The sequence below is a fragment of the Xiphophorus couchianus genome, chromosome 18 (genome assembly GCF_001444195.1).
Source record: "Xiphophorus couchianus chromosome 18, X_couchianus-1.0, whole genome shotgun sequence".
Classification (NCBI taxonomy): Eukaryota; Metazoa; Chordata; class Actinopteri; order Cyprinodontiformes; family Poeciliidae; genus Xiphophorus; species Xiphophorus couchianus.
The window spans coordinates 2,562,492-2,589,477 of record NC_040245.1 but is presented as its reverse complement, the minus strand read 5'-3'; the positions used below and the strand labels follow the sequence as shown (position 1 = coordinate 2,589,477).

The following is a 26,986-nucleotide window of genomic DNA, read 5'->3' as shown; positions in this document are numbered from 1 at the left end:
ATTTGGCAGACTGAAATACGACTCTGCATTTCAAAATCCAAATGTTTTTTTTAGCTTGCTACTCCTGTCAGGTGCCATAGTAACACTGGCCGGATGCAAGCTAATTGCAAATGATGCTAATGATAGTAGACAGGTTACACACTTGGATTAGCTTAGGAATGATAAAGCATTGACATGTTAATTGGGGAAGCCCCCCCAAAAAATCTGCTTAGGGCCCCAAAAAGGTTTGGACCGGCCCTGGGCTCTACTGATGCTTTTCAAAGATGTACGGTTCTAAACATTGACAACTGAGCAGACTAAAAGAATGAGTTAGAGCAACAAAAAGGTAATGGACATGTTTTGTGTGTGCTAACCTGTTCATATGTGAGGATAAACATAACATGTGATCTTTAATAAACAAAACATTTCTGTTTCTGCCTCAGGCTGAATGAGAACATGAACGTTTGCGTGGCCGACTTCGGCCTCTCCAAGAAGATCTACAACGGCGACTACTACAGACAGGGCCGCATCTCCAAGATGCCCGTCAAATGGATCGCCATTGAAAGCTTAGCAGACCGCGTCTACACAACGAAGAGTGACGTGGTGAGTACCTGGGCTCACCTGGACTCACCTGGGCTCACCTGGACTCACCTGGACTCACCTGCAGTCTGTCTGTGCTGCTCACACCATGAAAATAAAACACATTGAAACAGTTTCACTTTGGCAAAGATCAGGCAAAACATCTGGATCCATTTACCTTTTAATGACACTAACAGGAAAAAATCTCTGTAGGAAACTCTGAAAGAGAAGGGGTTATGTGGAGTAAATATGAGGAGTCAGTATCTGTCTTACAGTAAGCAGCAGTCAGATTGGACGAAGAGAGATTTGTCATGATAACGAATTTTAACTTAATTTTAATATTTACGTCATGTATGATATTTTCTCTTGCTGTGTTTTTTTCTTGTCGTTTTAATTGTTTTATGTTGTTAAAAGCCCATCTGGGGATGTGGACGGCTAATTAGCTCAGGCTATAAATGTTAGTGTTCTGTTTTTGTTTGTACTTAACACGTGTCCCCAAGCAAAGAAGGAAAGTAGGAAAGAAAGGATTTATTTTAACAACACATTTATATTTTGTATGACATCAGAATTTCACACTCTAAGAAACATTCACACAAAGTTAAAAACTAACTACCGAGCAACCACAGAACATTTTTAAAACGCCACAGAAAGAAAAACTGAGTCAAAAAAACAATAAAAAATAAGTTTTTACTTTGTTTTTAGCCTTCAAAGTAAAAATAGTATCAACTTTTTCCGCCTGCTACATTATCTTATTTCTTCTACTAATATAAATGGAGAATTTTGCTTTTCCTTTCAAAGAAATTTAACAATTTCCACCGATTATCTTCTTTTTTTATTTATATATCCTGCACCAAATATAAAATCAGCTTTAGATCAATGAACTCCAAAAAAAAGACTTTGAAATGATCTTTATTTCTTTTAATACAACAAACAAACAAAACCATTTTAAAATTTTTGGATGTACAATGAATAACACATCCTTACTACAAAAATAATGACTTTATTTGCTTGATTTCAGGGTTTTTATTAGCCCACAAATTCTTTGGATTTAACCATTTTGACCCACGTGAGAAAAAGTTTGGACAGAAAAACAGCTGAATTAATCTGAAGTAGGAAAATGTGCCAGATTATTGATATTTTAGTTGAATTCGGTGATGTTTCTTCTCTGACTTTAACCAGTCAGCAGGAATCTGCTGCGATGTTTTTAAGGCCAAACCTCTGGGACAGACGTCAGCTGCTGCAGCTGGTAAAGTCATTTCATGCAAACTTCAGGACCTCAGAAGGATAACATGCCGATCTGTGAATTATGGGTATTTTTCTGTTAACATACAAATAATGATCTCCATAACCCGCCCACATCCACGGCTGTAACTCTTCTGTGAAGTTCATGTCCGCCTGGTGAGGGAGGGAGGCGGCGCTTCCTGACCTTTCCCCTGTGGGTTTTTCTCTTTTTTTTGACCTTTCCCTCTGTCCTGTTTTCTGTCCTAGTGGTCGTTCGGAGTCACCATGTGGGAAATCGCCACGCGAGGACAAACGCCTTACCCCGGGGTGGAAAACAGTGAGATTTACGACTACTTGAGACAAGGGAACCGACTCAAACAGCCTCCAGACTGTCTGGACTCCATGTGAGTACGCTGGAAACAATTCATCGGAATAATTGATTACTGATCTAATTTAGTAACCAAATAATCATTACACTGCAAAAATATTCAATCTCAACAAGAATATTTGGTCTAGTTTATAGTAAAAACATCTTTATTACACTTGAAATGAGGCAAAACTAACTTACAACCAAATTTTCAGCAATATAAAGTAAACAATTCCTTAATATTGATTAAAATATTTTGGTTGCATTGGCAGATTATTTCACTCCTAAAAAGACGTTTTCTCAGGTTATAATTTAAATAATTATAAAAAGTAATAAAATAGTAATAATAAAAGTAAATCAATAAAATAATATGATCTTCAATAACTGAAGAATCTGAATTAATGAGTTACAACAACATTTAATTTCCTCATTGGGTTTAAGGAAGTAATTTGAATTTGAGTAATCTGCCAGTGGAACCAGAACTTGGTTGCTAGGTTACGAGCTGGGCTTGGCTGGGGTTGCTAGGTAACGACGCAGTGGAATAATCTACCAGTGGAACTTTTTAATAAATATTCTGGAGTTATTTATTTAAAACAAGACTGTATATCTTGCTGAAAGGTTCCATGTAAGTTAGTTTTGTCTTATTTGAAGTGTAAAAAGACAAAATTAGACTAAAAATACTTGGTAATATTTTGTGTTTTTGCAGTGCACTTCACTCCACATTTATTATTTAAAAGAATAAATGGACTGAACTTCCTGAAGTGTATATTTCTGACCCAAAGTGACAGTGGTTTCTAGAGTTGTGCTGCTCAGAAGCTCTTTACTTTCATTCAGATTTTTTCTTTTTCAAAACTTCATTCCTGCTTTTCTGAGGGGAAAAATTTTGTTTTTGTTTTGAGAATAACTATTCTCAAAATGGTTATGTGTTTTTTGGCAATATTTATTTGAACTTTGCTAATTTTGTTTTGCTGTGTAACCATAGCAACAGGGCGGTTTACAACAGTGAGCAGCTGATTGACATAGGAAAAGCTGAAAATGATTTAGTTTTTTACTTTTTAATTCTAATGGTTCCTGTCCGACCTGCAGCTACTCTCTGATGTTCTCCTGCTGGCTGCTGAGCCCGAAGGACCGGCCGTCCTTCGAGACGCTGCGCTGCGAGCTGGAGAAAGCCCTGGAGGACCTGCCGGACCCCCAGGACCCGGACGAGATCCTCTACGTCAACATGGACGAGTCGTCCTCTGAGCTGGGCGCCGTGGGCGGCCGCGACCCCGCCGAGGCCTCGCCGCTGTGCCTGAAGGGACTGGAGTCGGTGACCACCGCGGAGGTCCACCAGCCCAACCGATACGTCCTCTGTCCGCGCCGCGAGGCCGCCCGGGCCCTCTCTGACTCGCTGGAGAGCCTGGACATGCCGGTGTCGTCGTCCACGGCGACGCTGCCGCTGCAGCCGTCCTGCCACGCCACGCCGGACCGCACCCCGGCCCCCACCCCGACGTTTGAGCTGCTGGAGGACATAGAGGCAAACAGGAGGATGCCCTGGCAGTAACTGAGCCAAAACACAAACTCACCACAGCATGCTCATGGCGCGAAGGTTTCCTCAAGCTGATGAGAGGATTTCCAAACTGCAGGAGACGCTCACGGTTTTATGCTGCAGATCCGATATTTGTAGCACAATCTGGAGCTGCATTTCCATTACAAATATGCGCAAAACATTTTTGATCCTCTTCTAATGTAAAAAAAACACAAAACTGAATTTTGCTACCACAGCATTTCCTTTAAAGGCTCCAGCACCATGTAAAACCAACCTTCAGCGTTACATCATGTTACATTGTTGGTCCCTGATCAAAAACAAACCTGGAGCGTTGCTTTGATTCCTTCATGCATGTTTGAGAAATCCTTTTGTCTCCATGGCAACCATTTAGCTGAGCAAAACGCTTGGGTGGACCTAGCCCCGCCTACAAGGCGCAGCTCCTCGCCCAGTCAGCTCCTTCAGACTAGCCAGTAGTAATTAGCAAACAGCTAATTGGTCTCAGAGCAACGCTGGTAAAAACGTTAAAGGGTTAATAGAGGAGCCCTGTTGTGATGAGTTCCTGAAGGCGGAGCTTCAGGAAGAGCAGCAGCTTCTTAAAGTGACAAAGACAAAAAAAATTTCAAGAAATTTTACTTAAAAGTAAAATGTAAATGCTACATTGTAAAAATAAGCCACTCTGTGCCTGGAAAACACATATTACTGCCTCACCAATGCAAACAGTTTCCTAATTCATGATTCCAATTTGCTGAATTTGAAGGTGAATGGAAACGCAGCTATGAATTTTCTCCTCCTTTGCAACAAAGCGCCACTCTCTGATCCGCCGCCATGCTGGACCAAACCTCTGTGAAACCAGCTGACACTGCCAGACCGAACTGACCGCACTCAGCTGGACGACTCGTTTTCATTCGGTTTATCTTTAGACTGTCAGGTATTTTAATGATATATCTGTTTAAAATACTCATTCTTTACACTGATACGTGTACAATCCCAGATCCGTCAAACGGCGCCTGCAGAGAGCAGAAACATCGACTTAAAAACGCTTCGCATCGCCTGGACTTTTCTACGCTTTTCATCTTGTTACAACCACAAACTTGAAACATGATTGGAGATTTATTTAACAAACCAACAGCAGAGCAGAGGAGTTAAAACCAGAGTCAATATTTAGAACTGATCATTACTCCAACAGTGCTAAATATTTTGCTTGCTAGGTTAATATTTAGCATCAAACTATATATCTAGCTATTTACACTATATGTAGCCAAACTGACTATTTAGTTAGCAAACTAAATCTTTAGCTTCCAACAAAACTTTTCTTAGCTAGAGGTTAAATGTTTAGCTTCAAACTCTATATTCAGTTTGAAGGTAAATATTTAACCTGCGAACTAAATACTTAGCTTGAGGTTACATATTTATATTTATCTCCAAAATAAATATTTATCTACTTCAATAAATATTTTTGAAATCGTGACCGTTATAAATAAATAACATGGTGAAAATATGATCTTTTTAAAAAAAACTGTTTCCAGTTGTTTTTCTCTTAAACAAGCAAAATGACCCAAATTGTTGCTGTCAGTTTTTGACTCTTTAACGTTACAAACGGCAGAATCACATAAATCCCCGGTGGAGGTTTTTGTGGTTTGTGGTTGTGACAAAACGCTGAAAAGGTGAGAGTCTGAATCTGAAGCCAGTCCTGAAACTCCAGAGGTTTTACTGTCAGTTCTGGGCCGAGCCATGAGCACATGGTCCTGATCTCCGGTTTGTTCCCAAAACTCAGGAACCGGAGAGCGAAAACAGAGCTGGGCCGGTCCAGTCCGCAACAAATACTGTCCTGCACCTTTCCTCCAACACACCGGAGTCACGACCTGCATGACCCCTGATGGGGGACATTTATGGGGTCAATGTAGATAGAAAAAATAGACAAGAACTTTGAGATTTCTGACTTTTAAAAGTTCTCTAGGAAAAACCTTTGACATTCCTGAATTTGAAATCTCAAAATTTAGCTAGAAAAAGCTCTGAAATTTTCTATAAAGAAATTGGCCGATTTTTGTCTGATTTTCAAAAGTCAAACATTTTCTAAAGAGAAACTTTGAGCTTACTGAGTTTAAAAGTCAAAATATTGCTAGAAAATTTGAATAATCTCAGGCATTTTCTAGAAAATAAAAACTTAAAAATTTCTGAGTTTGAAAAGTCTTGCTAGAAAAAAAATGAAAATAGATTAATTTCAGATTTTTGTTCTAGAATAAAATCTGGACATTTTTGATTTTCAAAAGTCAGAAAGTTGCTAAAAGAAACTCAGAAATTTTTAAACTCAGAAAATACCCAAACGTCAAAAATTTGCACATTTTCAAACTCAGAATTTTCTAGAAAATTAATCTCAAAATTTGAGGGGGTTTTTTCTATCAAACTAAATTTCTACATATTTTTTTTCTTTTTTAGAAAAATCTGAACATTTCAGTTGTTTTTGTCTCGGTGGATGAGCAGCAATCAGGTACAGATCAAATGATGAAAAGTTTCAGTGTTATCATTCAGATTTTTGTTTTTATTCTGATGCTGATTTTTGTATTTCTTCAACTTTTGCACTAATGACTTCCAGTTTAGACATTTTTCCTCTTAAACTTAAGAAAAAAATCACGATTTGAATGAGAACAAATCCCGGGAAAACGCGCAAAAACTGTCATCTGGCTGCTCTTCTTCTGTGGTTTCTCAAACTGTTGCACTTAGGACGAGGAGGACATCCGGCGCTGCAACATGTATGCACTTATATTTTTATGTATGTATATAAACAGTATATGTTTATCTCTAGTCCTGCATTAAGTCTTCAGATTAGATTTTGGGAGAAGAAATCGCTCTGTGCTGCTTTGTGAGCATCAAAGGTACTTTTAAAACCGTGTACAGTTACAGAATGTTATGAAAAACTACTTCATTTCCCTTTTTTTGGTTTGTTTTTGTAATACATTGGTACTGTTTAATCATTGGGACTTTCAGAAAAGAAAAAAAAAGGTGCTGAAACTGAGATTCACTTCCTGTTTCCTGTGTACATGGAGCTTTTTTTTCTTCTTCCTCATTATCCTCATCAGCCTTTCACAACCTTCCCAAGTGCCTTCAGAGAGCCAGTATTTTGCATTTTGTTGAATGTTTCTGCTGGTGTTTTTACATTTCTAAGGATTTTCGTACAATAACTACTTTGATTTCGTCACTGCCGATGTTTTGGGTTTTTTTTTTACAATGTTTTTGCATAAGAAATGAATAAATTCAAAAGCACATTCTCTTCTTGAGCTTTATCAATGCAAACAACTGATGCAAAACTGAAACTTGCACAAAAGGAAGCAGTGATGAGCAGAGAATCAGAAGTGGACGTAGGAGATCTGAACGTCTCCGTCTATCTCCAGTTTGTCGATTTCGCTGAAGTTGGTTCGGTGGAAGAAGTCAAACAGATGCTGCCCGTTCACAAACGCCTTAAACCTCTGGTTGCCGCAGCGAATCGACATCTGGAGACAGAAAACCCGTCAGAAAAACGCATCAGAATGTGGAACTGGACCCGATCAGGAAGTGAAACTCACGTCAAAGTACTGCCCCTCCGTGAAGGGCGACCCGCTGAGCTCTCGCTCCTCGTTGCCCCACTTCCCTCCAGTCCGGCTGTTTCGCACCACAACGCCCTCCTTCACTCTGGGGTTCATGTGGAAGGCGACGTCCTGGGTTCTGCTCACCACCAGGTTGAAGCCCATCCTGGAACACCGAGGTTCTGTCAGTACTCAGTTATCAGAAGGATTTCTGCAGCCGGGCGGCAGAACAAACCTTTTGGCCCCGTAGGGCACCATGCCCCGGATGATGATGGTCCTCTTAGGGTACATCCCTCCTGGGATCAGGGCGGCGTACGGCACAGGCTGAGAAGGGAAGCAAGTTTTACTAAATTACACAGGTTGGGGAAACCAGTGATTTAACAGGGCCGGCCCAAGACACATGCTTTGGGTCCCCAGACCACCAGAGGGCCCCCAAGAGCACCACACCCAGATGACAAATAAATATATATAATTTGTTTGGTTTTAAATAACATTAAAAAATAGAAATTAAATGTTATTAATCGTGGAAAAAGTAATTTCAATACTATTTATTTAGAGTTGTTGCACAGATAATAGCTTAATTTCTTAACCCCAATTCCAGCCACAATTCTAATCCTAATTCCTTCCCAGATTCTATTCTTGTATAACAGACCCGTAGCTCGCTTTTCAAACCACTGAAGAAATCAATAATCTATAACGGTTCGTCCATCACAATGATGGTGACCAGGTGAGACGTCACCAAACCCTCCAGATGGACAGAAACCATAAAGCTGCTGGAGAAGTATTGGCTTTTTTCTGCTTCACCTCCAGGTGAGGCTTTTATTTTGAAGGTAAGTTTAAAAAAAAAAAACACCTGTGTGAGTTGAAGACAGTTAAATGGAGGAGGAATTATCATATTCTAAATAATATGATATATATTATCATTAAACTTAAACTCTGTGCTGCTGCTAACAATGAAAAATTGTGTCGTTTGATAAACATTTTAAATAAATGTTGAAAACATGATTTTGGAAAATGAAACCTTGTTTTTTCTCTTATGACAGACGAAATAACCCAAATTATTGTTTATTTTCCTCTGTGTAACTTTGCAAACAGCAAGAGAAGAGATCCTCCAGGTGTTTGTCGGTTCAGGTAAATGATTTAATCAACTTTTATGTCTCCACTGCGTGTTTACAGCTTTGTGATTCTGAAAACATGAACTAGAAACGTCAAGAACAAACTGCAGCTCCGCTACGAATCCACAAGGGGGCGGTAAATAAAGGACAAATCAAACTTTACAATTGAGACGCAGGAAAACACAGGGACGTTAAAAACTAAGCAAAACAAATACTATTTATAATTCATTAATTACGTATTTATAAAAAAGAGAGAGAGAGATAAAAGTGTTTGGTAGAAACACTTACTGGGTTGTAGACTGGCTGCCCTCCCATTCCCTGTGAACAGATTTATAAAAATGAGTATGAAATAATAATGATGCCAATATTACTGAGCTTTTCTCTCACCGGCAGGTGGGATCCTGGAAAACCTCCCTGTTTGGAAAAAATATAATAATTATGACCCAAACCTTCTATTGATGGTAATAAATTGTCATGTTGTGATTTTCTTCTTCATTGTATTCCTTTATTTAATCAGGTAAACCCCGTTGAGATCTAGATCTCATTTTCAAGAGGGACCTGAGCAAAAAAAAATGTTTACCCCCATGTTGCTTCCTGGGTATCCACCCTGCAAATATTTACATGTTTCAAGTGATTATTATAGGAGAAAATGTTAAACGGAGCCATTAATAATGTTTTTATCTGACTTAAGTGACATGTACTCACTCCCATGTCGTCAGGACATCCACCCTGGAAATCAATCAGAGAAACGAATTTCAATGATTCTTATATGTAGGAAATTATTATAAATAGTAATAATAAAGAGCTACACACCCCCACGCTGCATCCTGGATATCCTCCCTGCTTAAAAAAATAAAAATATTAAATAAAGTTTTCCATACAATGTTAATTTTAACTGAACCTTCTATACTGGAAAAACACAAAAATCTTACCAAGTATTTTTGCTCTAGTTTCTAATATCTTAGTTCACTAAAAATAAAACACAACTAACTTCTAAATAACTTTTCAGAAACATACAAGAGTTTGTGTTTGGTGAATAATTCCTTTCACTCATAAGACATTTTCCCCTTATTATAAGTGAAATAATCTGCCAGTGGAACTAGAACTATTGTTGCTAGGTAACAGGCTGGGCTTGGCTGAGGTTGCTAGGTAACGGCGCAGTGGAACTTTCTACCAGTGGAACTAGAACTTTTTCATCAATCTTAAAGAATAATTTAGTTAAAACAAGTTGCTGTATCTTGCTGAAAAGTCACTTGTAAGTTTTCTTATTTTGTCTTATTTGAAGTGTACCAAGATGTTTGCGAGATTTTGTGTTTTTACAGTGTATATACTCACTCCCATTCCTCCACCCATGCAATCAGGATATTTGTTGATTTAACAGAGAAAAATCTCCTGCTTCATCCAACGACTGCATCCAGCAGACCATTAAACCACTGAGTATTTCATAGTCATGCTAGCTGAGCGCACAGGGACGAAGTCAAGCATTACGAAAGTTGGTGTTGATTATAACTTCTTGACTTGCCTAATTTAAAAAATAAAACATTCTGCCACAATTATTCCATTTATTCTAGATGTTTTATTTGTTTTGTTTTTACATATTTAATCATATTTCTTAAATTAATCTGTTAAAGAAAGCCAGAAATAATTATGGTTTTGTTGTTAGCCATGTATTTTACATAGATAGATTGATTGTAAATACAAACCCCCACGCTGCATCCTGGATATCCTCCCTGTGAAGAAGCCATGATTAGTTTAATCCATTACATGAGACCAAATGGAGGAAACTAATGATGTGGCTGTTTTACTCACTCCGGTTCCTCCAGGAAGCGAACCGCCGCCGCCACCGCCTGCACCCTGAAGCAGACACACATTCAGGAAACCTTCTGCTACATTTATTTACTGAAATAAAAATGGCCGACTGGCGTGGCTCACCCCAATGATGTTAATGGTTTGGATGGTAACGTCTCCGGAGACCTGGATGGCCCGGATCCGCTCTACAGGGAGGCGGTGAGGGAACAGGAAGAAGTCCTTCCCATTGACTTTAGTCTGGAGCAGAAAGAAGAGCATGATCAATCAATCGATCAATCAATCGATGAGAACATCGATACATCCATTCTCTGTCACTTTAATCCAAATTAGCCGCTACTGGTCACACCCCTCAATTCAACGTTTACACAAAGATGTGAAAATGGCTGCAAACAGATGTGAAACTATAAAGCCGTGCATCTTTGAAAAGCAGAAGTGGAGCCTCCAGCACAACAAACAAGGATACATCTGGTGCATAAGGCGGTAAAACCGGCTAACCAAACACGCTGGAGGTTAGCTTGGGTTGCTAGGTGACGGGCAGAACTCTGCTGGGGTTGCTAGGTAACGGGTTGGGTTTGGCTCGAGTGATTGTTGTGACGTTACATTCCAGAGGTTTTTGAAACGACTCAATTTCCAAACAAAACATTATTGCCAAAAACTGACACGGTGGTTTGTTTCCCAAGCTGTTTTTAGAAACGGTAGAGACCCAATGGAAGCATAAAAACATTCAAAATGTGCATTTTTCTTCATCGGTCCCCTTTAAAACCACATCCTTGTTGTTTACCTGGAATCCCTTGGCAGTGATCATGATGACCAACTCGAAGGGCTTGCCCTTGGAGAAAGGCATCTTGTGGATCTTCTCCTCCGACATCCAGGATCCACCTTTACGGCTGTTGAAAACCACTTTGTCCCAGCCGTCGAATCGAGGGTTGAAGTGCAGGGCCACATCGCTGGAGTCCGACTCTCCGCACAGAAGGTTGATCCGAAACCTGGGGGCGACGGAACCGAGTTAACAGCAGCGTTCCCCCAACTTATTCTCACTTTACAACCGGGATTTAAACCAAGACAAAGAGCTGCGTGAGAGGTGTGCCGAGTGTTCAGAAGCATTTCAGAATCATAAAGACCGAGCAATCCCACAACGACGCGAATTAAGAAGGAAGAACATTTGTGCCAAAAACCTCAGGAGTTTTGAGAGATGTCTCAGATGTTTTCTAAAAAAAAAGGACATTTCTGAGTCCAAAAGGGAGAAAAAACCCTGAACTTTTCAAGCTTTTTTTCAAGAACATTTTTGAGATTATTCTAAAAAAGTTTCGTTTTTTCTAGCAAATGTTTAATTTTTTTTAAACTCAGAATTTTCCATTTTTGTTTCTAGAAATTTTCTATGATTAATCTAAAATTGTTGTATTTTTTTGTTGCAAATCTACAATTTTTGCCATCAGCAAATTTCCAAATGTTTGTTTCTAAAAAATGTCTGAGATTAAAATAAAAATTGCTGAGTTTTTTGTGGAAATGTACTCCGTTTATTTTCTTTCTTGGCCTTACTACGCCATAAATACTTGCCTCGCTTTTTATTTCTTATAAAAACAATCATATGTAGCCATAAATTATTTTGTGTTTGTCTATCAAATAATTTCCAGTAAAATACATTTAAACCTTCGGCTGTGTTGTGAAATAAAGGGATGATGTGGAAGAAGTGGAAATACTTTTACAGGATGAAATAGTTTTAAACTGCAGAATGTAAACAGGTGGATCCGGGAACAGAAGATGTTGCAAAATAAATAAACATTTTTCTCTGTGTGTTTTAGCTGATAACAGCCTTTAAATACACGCCTAAAGTCAAAGATGACTGTATCTTAAGAAATGAAGATAAAAACCGAGCGGACTCCACCCACAGAGGGCGAGAGAGGTTACACAATATTTAGAGTTTCTCTGGAGATAATAAAAATGTTTTAATGGATAGAAAAGCATCATATTCAGTAAAAATGTTTTAAAAACTCACCTGGTGATGTTTTCAGGAACCGATCCCTGGATGTAGATGGACACTCCGTCCCGTACGCCGCCATGAATGGGGCTGAGGTAAGGAATGCTCTGCAGTGGCACAAAAATAATTCAGATTTCATTAGAACAAAAGGTGAACAGAAAATGGATGGATTAGAATAATCTGCAACTTTTAGAGCCGGGAGGTGATTATTGAAGAAAAACACCATCATGAATAAAAAAGAAAAGTCTAGAATGCAACTTCTGAGGTTAAAAACAAAGTTTGAGAGCGTTAAAGTTTTACCATCCAACTAACTTTCACAATTTCTCAAAGTGGAACAATACCTTTAAAAACAAAAACAATGGGAATAAGTTTGACTTTACTGTGGATTCTCTTAAATTAATTCACTAAAATCTTTGCTGTGAGGATTCAGTAAAGCAGGTTTGAACTCAAATGAAAGGAAATTGATTAAAATGTGCAGATAAAAGCCATGAAGATAATTAATTTAAATAAACTATCAACTTTGCTAAGAAGAATGGTAAAAGAAAAAAATTCAACTCAAACTCATTTTAATGGTCATAAAAACTATTTAAAATTTAAGACTTTTGATTTAATATTAACGGAGCCATTTTATGAGTACAATTAAAAATACGAGAAAAAAGTCAAAATTATACGAGAATAATGATTTTATTCTCATAATTTCTTTTTTACATATTTATTTCTTCCTTTACACGCCGTCATTCTTTAGTAATTAAGTTACTTCTACTGCTTCAGCTTTAATTGTTAAATTAATCTGGAACTTTGAGGCTCAAAATAAAAAAATAAAAGTCTTTTTTTTTTTTGGCCGTTTTCGTCCGTTTGCATTGGTCCAGTCAAAGTCCTGCAGCAGATACTCACAGGGTTGTAGACGGGCCGGTAGCCCGGAGGAGCGACGGAAGTCATGGCGACGAGCAGAAAGCAGAAAAATCTGAACTTTACTTTATATGAGCGATGAAGGAGGGAGGAGAAACCAGACAAACAAACTGCTGAGTTACTGTTGACTTTAGCTGGAAAAGAGTTAATAAAACATGGAGGGCGTGTTCTTAACCATCCAGTTCACCTTTTTACATCTCAAACCAAAACTCTAAGTTTTTACTACACTTATATTTAAAACAAAGGATCTCTTTGCTCCTCAGTTGTTGCATTAATTAAAAGTGATTCTGAGTGTTTTCAGGAAACAGAAACTCTAGTAATCCTTACCTCCAGCTCAGGTAACTTTGGGTCTGTTTCCTCTTTTGTGCTGCATTGAGGTGGGAGGTTAATCAGCTTAATGCCTGTAAACTCAGCGCGAAGGTTTGTGTCCAAATACAAACGTTTCAGGGAACAAAAGCGGGCAAGTTAATGGAAAACCTGCACCTTCTTTTCCAGAAAATCCTTCATATTTACTAAAGATAAAAGTCCAGTCAGGGCTGCGCAGTTGGTAGCACTGCTGCCTTGCAGCAAGAAGGTCCTGGGTCCTCATTAAATTCATCTTTAGTTGTAGAAATCCTCACCTGATTCAGCACCTGATACTTTATCCTTCCTCTGTTATCCAGTTTTTTACTTTCAAGTCGTTAGTGGCGTCCATGTCACCCCGACATGAGTGTTTCCACCACCACATCGTGTTAGTACTGTATTTTCCGCACTATAAGGCGCACCACATTATAAGGCGCATAGGGTTACGTTATGCATCCATTAGATGGAGCTGCGATAAAGAGAATGTCAACAAAATAGTCAGATAGGTCAGTCAAACTTTATTAATAATTACAAACCAGCGTTCTGAAAACTCTGTTCATTCCCTAAATGAACAAACAGCTGTTTTATTATTTTCCCCGAGGTAAAGTCAGTGATGTGGTATTTTCGTGACACAGTTTATCTTTTAACAACAGCAAGGTGTAACATATAGTGGAGGGGAACTTTTCCTCGATTCAATAAACACGTAAAAAACAGTCTGATACTGTTACGGTAAATCAAATCACAATATATATCCACTTCCACTATAACCATTGATTGGTTCGTGTTAAATTCTCTCGCTGCTGCTCTGTTCCCATGTTCTACTGACTGATCGCTTTGAGCTTAAACTCTGCGTTAATAGGAGCCATTTTGGGGTCTTTACACAAAACCCAGCCTGCACCGCGCGCTTCTTCTTCTATGGGGGAAAATAAAGTCGGCGGCTGCTTACTGTAGTTGTGAGACCTGTTGTGGCTCAATATTGGTCCATATATAAGGCGCAGTGGGTTATAAGGCGCACTGTTGGCTTTTGAGAAAATTGAAGGTTTTTAGGTGCAACTTATAGTGCAGAGAATACGGTATTTATTTTTTAAGGCTAAAGGAGCTGTATGCTAAATGGATGCAACCTAACAGTACAACAGTTGAACAAATCAATGAAATAATTATTCTTGAACATTATCTAAAAATGTTATCACTAGAACTTCAGGTGTGGATAAAAGAACATAATCATAGATAGGATAAGGAGGCTGCTGAACTGGCTGGTGTGTCTGTGGCTGCGAGGAGGAGGAACTGTTGAGCTTTTCAAAGCTGGAAGCAAGATGGCCGCAGGAGAAACCAGCCCCACCAGTTTTAGCTGTGGGTAAGCTGCCTGTAAAAGAGAAACTTGGCTCAAAATTTCAGCTGAAAAAGCCCATTTGTTATGTGCACAGGAGGGTCAAATCAAACCAACCTGCCCTAGAAATACTCCTAAGTTGCCCCAGATGTGTTTTCTGCCCAGGAAAGAGACTCAATTAGTGGAGATTCTGTGGAGCTCAACGGTCAGAAACTGAAGGCCCTGAATGATACAGGGAGCACACAGACTTTTTTTCCAGCGAAGGTACGTCTCACTCCAGTTTGCTTGCACCAGTGTGACCAGTCCAATCTGCTGCGTCCATGCTGACAACAGTATCTAACAGCAGATGTTTTTGTGACTATAAAAAGACAACATACAAAGTTTCTGTTCCAGGAAAAAGCTGCTCCACTCGCATTATGAACCTGCTGAAACAGCGGGTGACCCGGCCTAGAGAAACCTGCCTCCTTCTACAGCCGAGTCCAGAGGATGAGGAACCTGAGGAACAATATGTTCCTGTTATCAGCCTCCAGGCCCAGTTTGGATCATCAGTCAGAGGTGAGGACTGTCTGTCCATTTCCTGTTAGAAATAAACTAACAACAAAATCTGAGGAAATACACAATGAGATAGAATAATAAACTATGAACTGAATTTAAAGAATTAAGACCAAATTAAACTAAATAATAAACAAATAATCAAAACCAAAAACTACAAACACTTGCAGATCATGACTTATTGTTTTATTGTTGTGCTCTATTAATGGAAAGTCTGAGAGTTTAAATATTCACTCTGCTTAGACTTTCCTCATTTTTTAAATGTTCCCTGTTAGAGTTTAATCTGATGACAGAACATTTAGTTGCTTTTGGTTTTCATTTGCAGATAAATGGAGGAGTTTCAAAGAAACATGATGACATAAAATTCAGTGGTGGACACCGCTAGCTAAAAATTAGCTGAGCTAACACTAGCGCAGTCATTATTAGCTCTGCTAGCGCTACATGCTACAACATAGCATTTAGGGGAAGCTAAAGTTAAATTCAAATTATATCTGCCATTGAAAAACAACTCACAAGCACCAATTTAATTTTGATATAGTTTACATATTTTATAAATCCCTTAGATGTCCGTCTACGTCTTTCTCTCTACTGCCTGTTTTATTTTGTTTCTGTGTTTATTGTTTTTAATAAAAACCCACTTAACAGTCGATAACCAAAACTTCAACACAGACTTTACTCAACTGAAAGTCTCGAATAGACTGTCTGGAAAAATTAATTTAGGGGAAGCTAGGTGCGCTAAATGAAAATTAGCTCCACTATTAGCATTACTTTCCCCATCACTCGTTACTTTGAGACATCTAGATATGGGGGAAGCTAAGTGTGCTAAACGTTTCCAGACTAACAAACGTGCTAAATGAAAAATTAGCTCCACTTAGCCTCCCCATCATTGGTTACCTCGTTTCAGACATTTAAATACGGAGGAAGCTAATTGAGCTAACTTTTTCAAAGTTAGCAAAAACATTTGCTCTGCTACAACCCAAATAAACCACACTGATGTTTTCGTTTCCATGTGAGCTGATGAATATTTGAAAAGCTCAAACAAACGACGAGACGCTCCAGTTGTCCTTAAAATAATTTGTTTATTCCATATTGAAACGCAGAGTTTAGTCAGAGACACTCGGTCAAGTGGAAAGTTGTGACCTCCATTCATCTTCCAACCATCAGACCAACAGAAACACTCAGTCTCCAACCGGTCAGCTACACGACACGGAGAATTTGTGAATGTGTCAGAAATCAACGCATCACACACACAACTTTGACTGAGACAAATTATCCGTATGCTGAATTTCTAAAAATATCTATGGTAAAAAGCTAACGAGCCGAAACAAAAGCAAACATTCTCCAAACCGGAGGCCATTTTCATTATAAGACTAAATCTCCTCACCATCTTCAGTTTGAGACACATTCATGTCTGAAAACTAAATTATTTCCATACATCAGAGCCTTGAAGAAAAATAAATAGAAGAATCCATGGTGTATGTAAAATATGTCTTTCCATCAAGTTCTTATTAGATACATTCAACACTTATCTCAGTCCACCAACGTTGTGCATAAAGTCTCTCTAAATGGTTTAATCTGCGTAAAACAGAATAAATTACCTCGGCGTTCCCCTCGGATGTGTGTTCGTCTCACTATCGGTTATGGCAGAGAGACGGGAGTCCACACTGTAAGACTGCAGAGTGTCTAAACAGATAATTATTCCAAAAATCGTGTTTTTGTCAAGTCGGTCCGAGTTCAAGCAGTTTATGATTGCTTGTGAGAATCTTTCGTTTCGAGACAGCGAAACTCAAATGGACGTAAAATCGGTCACTTCATCTCTACAATCATTTTCCTGTCAGAACGAGGAACAAAATAATGATCTACTGGGTCAGATTTAACATGCAAAATGCCCGAATAGGAAGGGAAACCAGCAGGTTGATTCTGATCTGTGAAGAATGGTTTCTGGGTTTGTCACCATTTTTCACACTGAGAGGTTCGGCTGCATTAAAACGTAATGACAAAAACAGAACTGACAGACAGTGGTGGGCACCGCGAACTGAAGAGTTAGCAGCGCTAACCCTAAAGCACTAATCACAAGAAATTAGCTCCGCTAACTGTAAAGCATAAGATATTTAGCAGAAAGTAATGAAGCGCTAACTTTAATTTAGATTATATCTGCATTGAATTAAATTTTGACTATATGATCTGTAGTTTCACAAAGCTCTTAGACGTATTTATGTTTACATCTTGTTTTCTACTTTATGTTTTATTTTGTTCCTGTATAATTACTGTTTTGACAGTTGATAACCAAAACCTTTGACATAGTTGTCAACATTATTCAACTGAAAGCTTACAAAAACAGTAAAAATAAATTGCCACATAAGAATTTACCTGAAAATGTTTTTAGGGGAAGCTAAGTTTGCTTTATGCTTTCAAAGTTAGCTAATCGCTAAGCTAAGAATGAGCTCCATTATTAGCATGTTAGAATTTAACCAGAAAAATATATTTGGTGGATGCTACGTGAGCTAAAGCGGCAAGCTAAAAAATAGCTCCACTATTAGCATATCAGAATTTACTTGGAAAAATAAATTTAGGGGAAGCTGAGTGTGCTAAGTGTTTTCAAAGACAGCAAAAGCACTAAACAAAACATTAAGCTCAACTATTAGCACATTAGAATTTACCTGAAATTTTTCTTAGCAGAAGCTAAGTGTACTTAACATTTTCAAAGTTAGCTCAAGGACTAAGCTAAAAATTTGCACATTAGAATTTACCCAGAAAAATTTATTTAGGTGAAGCTAAATGCACCAGTTTTCAAAGTTAGCAAAAGTAGTGAACAAGAAATTAGCTCTGCCATTAGCACGTTAGTAGAAGTGCGCCCACCACTGCTAACAACTCAACAAAAATACACAAAAGCAGCTAGAAACACGGACCTCTCATGCTAACAAATACTCTGAGGCACATAAATGACAACATCCCAAAAGGCTCACAGGGTTTGATTTTCCATAAAAATGACTGAAAACCCTAAATCTCCCGGCACACGATCAGAACTGAAGACGCCCTTTTGGGTTCGGGTTTAACCTCGTTACGAAACGAGAAGAAGAACTCCAGTCGTCTCGAGTCGTGAGTTTGTGACCGTTTCAGATTTTCCCATGAGACCAGATGGAAAAGGTTGAACCTCAAAGAAAAGCTACTGAGAGCTAAAGCAGTGACGTCGCTATAGGCACTAGAACGTTTACAGCACTAGCGGCTACGTTAGCCGCCGCGCGTTCAGTGGATATACAAGGCAGTCTGTTTAATTTAGACAGGAAAGGCCATGTGTTCACAGCAGAAGCTTCGTTTCGCCTCCAACGTTTCGTTTTCTCCGACCTGCTGCTGAAAAGTGCGGTCAAAAGGTGTGCATAACTTCGAACAGATGAGACAAAAATGCAAGACAAATGACAAAACTAAGACACGGATGTGTTCCAGCTCTGAACTTCAGGACTTTTCGTCCCGTTTCCTGTCAGGAAGCGGAGCAGTTTATCCGAGCTGGTCCTCATACTGCTTCCTGAAGCAATCTCCAGCGGGGAAGAAGTCCCAGCATCGCTCCTGGTACATTTTCCACACATACGACTCCTGGGGGAAAAAATGAAAAATTAAAATTAAACAGAATTATAAAGCTTTGGAAATAATAACAACAGCAAAGGGAAATGACTGACCTGTCCTGTGTGTTCTGTTTCATCCTTGTTGATGAGATACATCAAAAAGAACCTGAACAAAGGAAAATAGCCACTCTTCACTGTAAAAACACAAAATCTGTTTTTTTCAATTATAACATGGGAAAAAAAGTCCTGTTATAAATGAAATAATCTACCAGTGGAACGAGAACTACTAATCAGTATTAATGATTTATTGACTTAAAACAATCTACACAAACCCCAGAAAACTTGCTAAGCCTGGTGGTTGGAGCAGTCATTCATCCAGAGGCCCGCCGTGTTTTTGAGTTAAAAAATGTTTAAAGTTGACAGGAAATTTTAAAATATCACTTGATAATTATGCATAACTGAATGATTAATATCTGAGCACCACCTATAAAGTCTTAAAAAAATGCAAACATTTAAAAAAACTTACATAAATAAGAAGTTGGTTAGCCTGGTGGGGACACAGGTAAAGCCTGGTGGCCCGCCAGGCTTAGAATACACTGAGGAACACCCTGCTATTGTCTTGCAGAAAAGTTATTTTAAGTTAGTTTAGTCTTATATAAAGTGGAATAACACATCTCCACTACAAACTAGACCAATCTTTTGTACCCAAAGACATTTTGCATGTAGATTTTGTTCCCAGAAATTGAAAAATCTTCCTATAAAATGTTTGATTCTGAGATTTTAGCTTCTCTTTGGGACTTTCATGCTACAAATTACTTTGGTACACTACAAAAACAGAAACTATTACCAAGTATTTCTGGTCTAGTTTCTAGTGCAAATTTTGAAATAAGACAAAAATAACTTAGAAGTCACTTTTCAGCAAGATATAGGAGCTTGTTTTAAGTCAATAATTCTTGAATATTGGTAAAATAGTTTTTTTTAACCACTTTCTTACCTGGTTTAACTGGCCACCTGTAACATTGGCCTATTTTTTTAAGTGAAATAATTGCCATTGGTACTAGTACATTTTTAAAGTCAATATTTAGGAATTATTTACTAAAACAAGCTCCTATATCTTGCTGAATACTTGGTAGGATTTAGTGTTTTTGCAGTGTGTTTAGAGATTCCTCCTCACAGAATAAGCAGATTATGGATTAAGATCAGATTTTAGCTCACATGTAGTTGGCCAGGTTGTGCTCCTCTAAGGTGTGCGTCTCAAAGCCGTGTGGCGTCGTGTCAAAGTAGTCGCTTCCAATTCCACAGATGAAGCATTTGGTCTGAAAGGGAAACAGGAAGTTCAGACTAAAGGGCCTGAAGGCGGCAGAGACAAGGCTAAGGTCAAAGGTCAGGGGCTCACCTCCATGTCCTCCCTGACCTGCTCCTGCTGGTCTCTCAGCTCACCGAAGGCGTCAATGATCAAACCTGCAGCCAGAAACAGGAGGATGGATGGCAGGACGTACATCCAACCAGCATCCAACCAACCATAAAATACATCCAACCAACCAGCATCTAACCAGCCATGGAATACATCCAACCAGCCATGAAATACATCCAACCAGCATCCAAAAAGCCATGAAATACCGCATACCAACCAAAAGATGCATCCAACCAGCAATCAAACTATAAAACCCATCCAACCAACCATGAAATACATCCAACCAACATCCATCCATCCATCCTTGTTGTTATTTTTTTACCTAAAAGCCGTTAAAACCGACTCATGAATCCTGATTCACCAAAACTGCATTTAATTTGATGCTTTGCTAGTTTTCTATTTAATATTTTTTCATTTCACTGAAGCCTGAAACATAAAAATTCACCAACTGATGACGACCAAACATTCAATATCTTTAGTTTATGATGTCCAACATAAAGTCATTAACTTTAGCCTCTTGGTCGTTAGCTTTTCGTCGTTAGCCTCTCCCACTCACCCTGGATGATAGCCAGCAGGATGACGATGACGAAGAAGAAGAAAGTGATGTCAAAGACGACTCGGTAGAGCTCGTACTCATCCCCGGCCGGATCCTCGATTTCATCTCCGATGCCTCCACCGGCGCGCACGCCGACGTACATGTGGAACAGGTAACACTACAAACCAGGAAATGGGGAAAAATGAAGCTAATTAGGAGTGTGAACGTTAAATCTGACAGTTTTAACGTGTTAGTATGACATAACGCAGATTAAACAAACTAAAAGTTTCAACTTTCTTGTGTTGCGTGCTCAGTCTGCATTAGCTCAAAGTTTCAGATGTACAAATTTCACCTCATTGCAATGTTTCATAGAAAATGAAGGGAGAGTTTCTAAATTAACGTTTAAAACAAAATGGCTTCCTTCAAACCGTCCTGAATATAAAAACCTGGAAAGCTGAGAATCTTCAGACATGTTTCATTTGAGACAATAAAACATTTTTCTCAAACCGTGAATACAGCAGCGGTTTTTTATATGGGCAGTTGCCCAGGGCGGCATCAGAAAGGGGTTGGAACACCGAAGAGCTAGAAACTAAAATATATCTCATCTGTTTGCTGCTCGATGAACCACTACTTGTATAGCATGTATAGAAGATGTTTCCCTTAGTTCCTGGAAGAATATATTAGGCCTGTCACGATATTGTGATAAACGATAATATTCTTGTTTTAAATAATTTATTGGTAAAAATGGAATAATAATGCAACAACACATTTTCAAAGATGAATAAACTTTAAATTCTAATGAACATTTGACTCTGTAACTGGAAGACATTTTAAATATCCAAAATAAACAAAATGACCAAAACAGTCTCTGTAAGCAAAATGATTCTCCACAAAAAGAACTAGTTTAAACCGAAGCATCAGACTGAAGACTTTGTCACCCAATTATTGGAAGAAAGAGAAAAACAATTTATTGTTTTATAATTCATGTAAATGATTGAGTTTTTTAAATTTATTATGTGATTAATTGATTCATTGCTTAGGGTTAGGCTAGACTATATTACATAGGAAATATGATAATTGTTTACATTTTAATTGGTTGGAGTGTGGCAGACTGCGTATATTTAAATCTTGATTTAAATATGCAAAATTTTATTAATTATAATTAATCTGATTAATTTTTTAAATAAATTGATGGCTCCAGTTTATTATTTATTATTTCTTTTCACAACAAAACGCTTCATTGCAAAAACACAAAAGTATTTTTGGTCTAGTTCCCATTGCAAATATCTTAGTGCACACGAAATAAGACAAAATTAACTTTCAAATAACTTTTTAGCAACATATGGAGGCTTGTTTAAGTAAATAATTCCTTCATATAGATTTAAAAAGTATTAAGCCTACTTTCAAACATTATAAGTGAAACAATCTGCCAGTAGAACCAGAACTGTGTTGCTAGGTAACGGGCTGCACCTGGCAGGGGTTGCTAGGCAACGGCACAGTTTTCCCATGTAACAAGTTAATTTAGCTGCCAATGTAATTAGTACTTTGTCCATTAATATCAAGGAATTAGGAATTTACTTAAAACAAGCTCCTATATCTTGCTGAAAAATGACTTTTAAGTTAGTTTTGTTTTATTTCAACATATTTGCACTAGACTAAACTGACTGGCAAGGTTTTGTGTTTTTTAAGTGTTGTTTCCCAGAGCTGATCTCCACTCACAGTCATCATGTCGTCGCACTTCATGTCCGGTTCGTCCTCGTCCTCGCTCTTGTTGTAGAACTTGCGGAAGAAGTTGAAGGCCACCACGGTGTAGAGGTACACCACCACAGCCAGCAGGCCGACCGTCATCACCAGCTGCAGCAAACACTCGGGTCAGACACGGTTTTCACCTCTAAACCCCCACAATGCACCTTTAACGGGCGCGCCACCTGTTTGCCGTTGTGGGTGACGGAGGACAGAATGGTCCTCAGCGTTTTGACGCCCATGGCGATGTCCAGGAGATGGCAAGCGAAGAAGAAGTTGTTGTAGTGTCCAAGCATGGACATCAGCATGTACCAGACCAGGTAAAGGAATGTCTGAGAGGTGGACGAAGGAGGATTAGCATCATACCTGATATTCTGACATCCAGGCGGCTAGTTTTACTCACATTGTCAGTGAAGACGACCCCGAACTTCCAGATCTGATATTTGATGTCAATAGATGTTATCCTGGAAGAGAGAAGGAGAGATGATTACCTCTTGGTCTGTTCTGATTTAAAGGGGAGCTATTATGCTTCTTTGAACAGTTTAGGACAGATAGATGGCCTATACAAAACATATTGATTAAATTTTTTTCACAAAATCATTCTTTGATAACAAGATTTCAGTGCTTAGTTCAACCTATATTGAGCTGTTTTAGGGAGTCTTGTGACTTTAAATCCAAATAAGCTGCTGCAGGCCACGCCCCCAACTCAACGTTTACACTCATGATTACCAATTGGTAATTATTAATAATTGGTAAGTCCACTAACGTTCTGGAAGCGTCTCGCTGCAGTGTGACTAAACTATTGAGAGATTTTTGAAACATCTCATTTTCCAGAAACCAAAAAAAATAAAAATTAACTTTTAGCCAAAAACGGCAGGATGTTTGTTTAAACACTGGGTTGTTTTCAGAAGCAGTAGAAACCAAAATGGAAACCCAGAAGTCTAAATTAGCTGTGAGTACCAGCTGAACATGGAGGTGTCCGGTTCGGGTTTCTTCTCGTGTGTCATGGCGCTGACGTCCAGCGACGCCAGGTCCATGCCCAGCAGCTCGGCGATTCTCTCTCTGCCGTAGATGTCGCCGTATTTATCCAGAACCTGGACGTCACGCGGAAATGTTTGGGTTAAAGTAAATTAAAATTCAGAAATACTTCATTGATGGCAAAGGAAAATTAAATGTTGTTGTAACTCATTTTAATTCAAATTCTTCAGTCATTGTAGATAGTGATACTTAAACTCACTTTTCTCTTCACAAACTTGTCCCAATAGTTATTTGGGAAGGTTCTGTATTTAGGTAAAAGAGTAAAAAACACTTTAATCAATCTCATTCTCCTTCATCGCAGCTAAATAAACTATATAGGGACATTTTTGGGCATTTCTTACGGCGTGTTAAGGACCAGTCTGTCCCACTGGCCCTTGATGTCATCGTCTTCCGGCTGCTCAGTGACATAAAGTCCATCAAACTCCAGCTTTCTGGCCAGCTCCTTCTCTCTTTTAAAGATAACCAGAGGAACCTGAAGGGACGCAGAAGACACGATGAGGCTAAAACCAAATGTTTCGGTGCAGAGAAGGAGGAACGACCCAAACCTTGAGGCAGTTGTAGCCGATGATGCAGAGGAAGGAGATGATGGTGTGGACAATGGAGAGGAAAGACAGGGCCGGCTCCATGTAACCGGTGCTCTCTTCCAGGAAGTAGTACAACGGGCCCTCTTCATCATCATCTTCCCCACCTTCCTCCAATCCAGACCCATCTTCATCGGCGCCGGAGCCTTTGAACAGGCCGGAGCCCTCAAACAAACCAGAACCCTCAAACTCCTCCTCACCTGGAGGAGAGTCGGACACCTGCAAAGGTCCAAAAGGGAATGAGACGCCAGTCCTTTTGGGGGGAACCATCGATACGGGACTGGAGGTCATGTGACCTTTGCTATGCATCGAGTCAGATGAGAAAATGAAACAATCACACAAAGAATCTGAAAAAAGGGTCTCAGTGTTTCCATTGACTATATAATTGCATAATTTGACATTTCAAAAACAAACATATGAAAACATGTACAATAAAAAAAAAAACGTCACTCGCTACCGCAGCTAATCTGCGATGTCAAACCCAGCAACATGTATCAATGGGGATATATGTTTATCATACTGGATAAATAAAACTATGTAAAGTCTACATTTACTGACCTTGTAGAAGAGAAGGATGAAATTCAGAGCAAATGCGATGAACAGAGCCAAAAACCGCAGGTTGTAGAAATTACGAGAGAGGTAGTTCTGGGAGGAAACAGAAATCAGAGCATTTAATGAAATAAAATCAGACATTCCTGACTTATCAACGTTAGATTTATGGCTTGTATCTCCGATTAGGTGCTGCTGTCGTAAAGACGGAGAGCGTCTCACCATGAATTTAATCCTCTGCACCTCCAGCTCGTTCCACAACTCAAAGCCGCCCTCGGCAGGTTTCTTGTCCTTCTTGGTTTTTGTTTTCACCGTTTTCTCCTCGACCTCCTCTGGTTCTTCTTCCTTCACCTCGGGTTCTGGCTCGGGTTTCTCCGACTTCTCTCCATTCTCAATGCTGAGAAAAAAAAACAGACCGGCTTGACATCTGATAACAGAAGCAACCAGAAACACAAACATTAAATGGGACCTATTGCGCATAAATCACTTTTTGCACGTTTTTATACTTCCATTTGGGTCTTAAAGGCTTCTAAAAAAACAATCAGCTGTTTTTTGGCTATAAGTTAATGTTTTCTATTATCTGAAAAATGAGCAATCTCCCAATAGTTAAGTCACATTCCACAGGAACTGCGCCGTTACCTAGCAACCCCAACATAACTCCCCTCGTCACCTAGCAACCTGTCCAGAGTTCCAGCTTGTTTTACCGCTGTATGTGCTGTACAATGGCTGCTAATGTTTTTTTGTTGACTTAACATCCGGAAACCTTAATAAGCTGCTGCTTAATAAGATTTAAAGTGACAGGCCATAACTCTACCTAACCTGTTCAAGGAAGCATAAATAGGTCACCTTTAAGAAAATCTGCAGATAAATCAAAGATAATCATGGCTTTTAGACTTTAGATTAAATATTAGACAGGCGGCTCTTTATCTTTCCACCTTCAGTAGGTTTTAAACTCACTCTGCCTTTTCCGTTTCCTGGGGAACCTCTTCTGCTTCTGCTTCGACTTTCTCCTCCTCTTCTTGTCCTCCCACTGCAGCCAGCTTTGAGTTAAAGTAACAGAAGATTTGTGCTCCAGTTTATGTCTTAATAGCAAAAACATTTTTACAAAATAAATCAATACCAAATTCAAGTTTATTTTTAAAACTGGGACAATACGCACTAATGAACATTTATATGTAACTAGAATGTGTGCATTTCATATGAAAATGCAAGTGTGAATGCTCAATGCTCAATGCTGAATGCTTTTGGTGAAAATGGCAAAAGCGTTTGAAGCCGACCTGAGACATGAACTGTGAAACGCAACAGACATTTTATATTAATTCTTAATTCTGCCACAGGATGAGCATTTATATGGGGGAGAAACATTCATAAAAAGCTGAATATCATAAAAGTATGAAGGTTATGAATGCCAAGAGATGTAGCCGGCATTGGGAGAGCAACCTGAATGGTATAAAAGTTGAATGGTGAAAATAGCAGGAGAAGAAGAAGCATGGCGAAATTTACGGAGCAACTAGAATAAAAATAATAAGAATAAAGAGAAACAGGAAAAAAAGAGTGTGAATGCTTCACATTCTTGTTTTCCTGTTTCTCTCTAAATAGCCACGTAGTTCCATATTTAGTCCCACTGGCAGGTTGATTTTATACCACAAAAAAAAAATACAAGGATAAAAAACACAAATAACACTAATACGAAATACATAAAAGCACATTAAAGTCTATATATCCTTACATATACTCTATATTGACATGTATGGCTTTCCAAGAGCCAGTTCTTACATTTTTTTTTAAAATGAGATGAGAAATTAAAAGTTATTTATGTTATAATGAATTGTATTCCTCACTGCAAAAAGACAAAATGTTACAAAGTACACTGCTCAAAAAAAATAAAGGGAACACTTAAACAACACAATATAACTCCAAGTAAATCAAACTTCTGTGAAATCAAACTGTCCACTTAGGAAGCAACACTGATTGACAATCAATTTCACCTGCTGTTGTGCAAATGGAATAGACAACAGGTGGAAATTATTGGCAATTAGCAAGACACACTCAATAAAGCAGTGGTTCTGCAGTTGGGACCACAGACCACTTCTCAGTACCTATGCTGTCTGGCTGATGTTTTGGTCAGTTTTGAATGTTTGTGGTGCTTTCACACTCGTGGTAGCATGAGACGGACTCCACAACCCACACAAGTGGCTCAGGTAGTGCAGCTCATCCAGGATGGCACATCAATGTGAGCTGTGGCAAGAAGGTTTGCTGTGTCTGTCAGCGTAGTGTCCAGAGGCTGGAGGCGCTACCAG

At 38.8% G+C, this 26,986-nt stretch overlaps 3 protein-coding genes across 11 annotated transcripts in view; 1 reads left to right on the top strand and 2 right to left on the bottom strand.

Moving 5' to 3' along the window:
• Nucleotides 1-3,884, top strand: part of axl (AXL receptor tyrosine kinase) — a 46,966-nt gene extending 43,082 nt beyond the window's left edge. Inside the window, exons 18-20 of the mRNA XM_027999154.1 lie at nucleotides 423-582; nucleotides 2,047-2,183; nucleotides 3,233-3,884. Of these exons, the coding sequence (XP_027854955.1) occupies nucleotides 423-582; nucleotides 2,047-2,183; nucleotides 3,233-3,689 (754 nt within the window). The 3' untranslated portion in view covers nucleotides 3,690-3,884. The remainder of the gene's footprint in view (nucleotides 1-422; nucleotides 583-2,046; nucleotides 2,184-3,232) is intronic.
• Nucleotides 3,885-6,371: 2,487 nt separating this feature from the next.
• LOC114133556 (galectin-4-like) lies at nucleotides 6,372-13,155 on the bottom strand. The gene is made up of 14 exons (XM_027999542.1): nucleotides 13,031-13,155; nucleotides 12,155-12,243; nucleotides 10,940-11,144; nucleotides 10,282-10,395; nucleotides 10,159-10,203; nucleotides 10,053-10,079; nucleotides 9,163-9,192; nucleotides 9,055-9,078; nucleotides 8,930-8,956; nucleotides 8,737-8,763; nucleotides 8,638-8,667; nucleotides 7,470-7,558; nucleotides 7,235-7,400; nucleotides 6,372-7,162 (listed from the first exon to the last, which is right to left on the bottom strand). The coding sequence occupies exons 1-14, from the start codon at nucleotides 13,073-13,075 to the stop codon at nucleotides 7,019-7,021; spliced, it is 1,062 nt and encodes a 353-aa protein (XP_027855343.1). The 5' UTR covers nucleotides 13,076-13,155; the 3' UTR covers nucleotides 6,372-7,018.
• Nucleotides 13,156-16,325: 3,170 nt separating this feature from the next.
• ryr1b (ryanodine receptor 1b (skeletal)) overlaps nucleotides 16,326-26,986 on the bottom strand; it is a 125,667-nt gene continuing 115,006 nt past the window's right edge. For all 9 annotated transcript variants that reach the window (XM_028044534.1, XM_028044529.1, XM_028044531.1 and 6 more), the window contains 15 exons: nucleotides 25,644-25,726; nucleotides 24,909-25,083; nucleotides 24,696-24,782; nucleotides 24,102-24,356; nucleotides 23,898-24,028; nucleotides 23,756-23,798; nucleotides 23,479-23,612; nucleotides 22,922-22,982; nucleotides 22,704-22,850; nucleotides 22,495-22,629; nucleotides 20,797-20,953; nucleotides 20,223-20,287; nucleotides 20,042-20,142; nucleotides 18,941-18,992; nucleotides 16,326-18,857 (listed from right to left, as the gene is read on the bottom strand). In XM_028044534.1, coding sequence (XP_027900335.1) covers nucleotides 18,762-18,857; nucleotides 18,941-18,992; nucleotides 20,042-20,142; nucleotides 20,223-20,287; nucleotides 20,797-20,953; nucleotides 22,495-22,629; nucleotides 22,704-22,850; nucleotides 22,922-22,982; nucleotides 23,479-23,612; nucleotides 23,756-23,798; nucleotides 23,898-24,028; nucleotides 24,102-24,356; nucleotides 24,696-24,782; nucleotides 24,909-25,083; nucleotides 25,644-25,726 — 1,722 coding nt within the window. In that variant the 3' untranslated portion in view covers nucleotides 16,326-18,761. The remainder of the gene's footprint in view (nucleotides 18,858-18,940; nucleotides 18,993-20,041; nucleotides 20,143-20,222; nucleotides 20,288-20,796; nucleotides 20,954-22,494; nucleotides 22,630-22,703; nucleotides 22,851-22,921; nucleotides 22,983-23,478; nucleotides 23,613-23,755; nucleotides 23,799-23,897; nucleotides 24,029-24,101; nucleotides 24,357-24,695; nucleotides 24,783-24,908; nucleotides 25,084-25,643; nucleotides 25,727-26,986) is intronic.

Coding starts and splice junctions, on each gene's coding strand:
- LOC114133556 (XM_027999542.1), bottom strand. CDS start 13,075: ATGACTTCCGTCGCTCCTCCGGGCTACCGGCCCGTCTACAACCCT. Junction 11,145..12,154: donor GTTCCTGAAAACATCACCAG/GTGAGTTTTTAA, acceptor CGTCGCCCCCAG/GTTTCGGATCAACCTTCTGT. Junction 7,163..7,234: donor CGGAGGGGCAGTACTTTGAC/GTGAGTTTCACT, acceptor TTCTGTCTCCAG/ATGTCGATTCGCTGCGGCAA.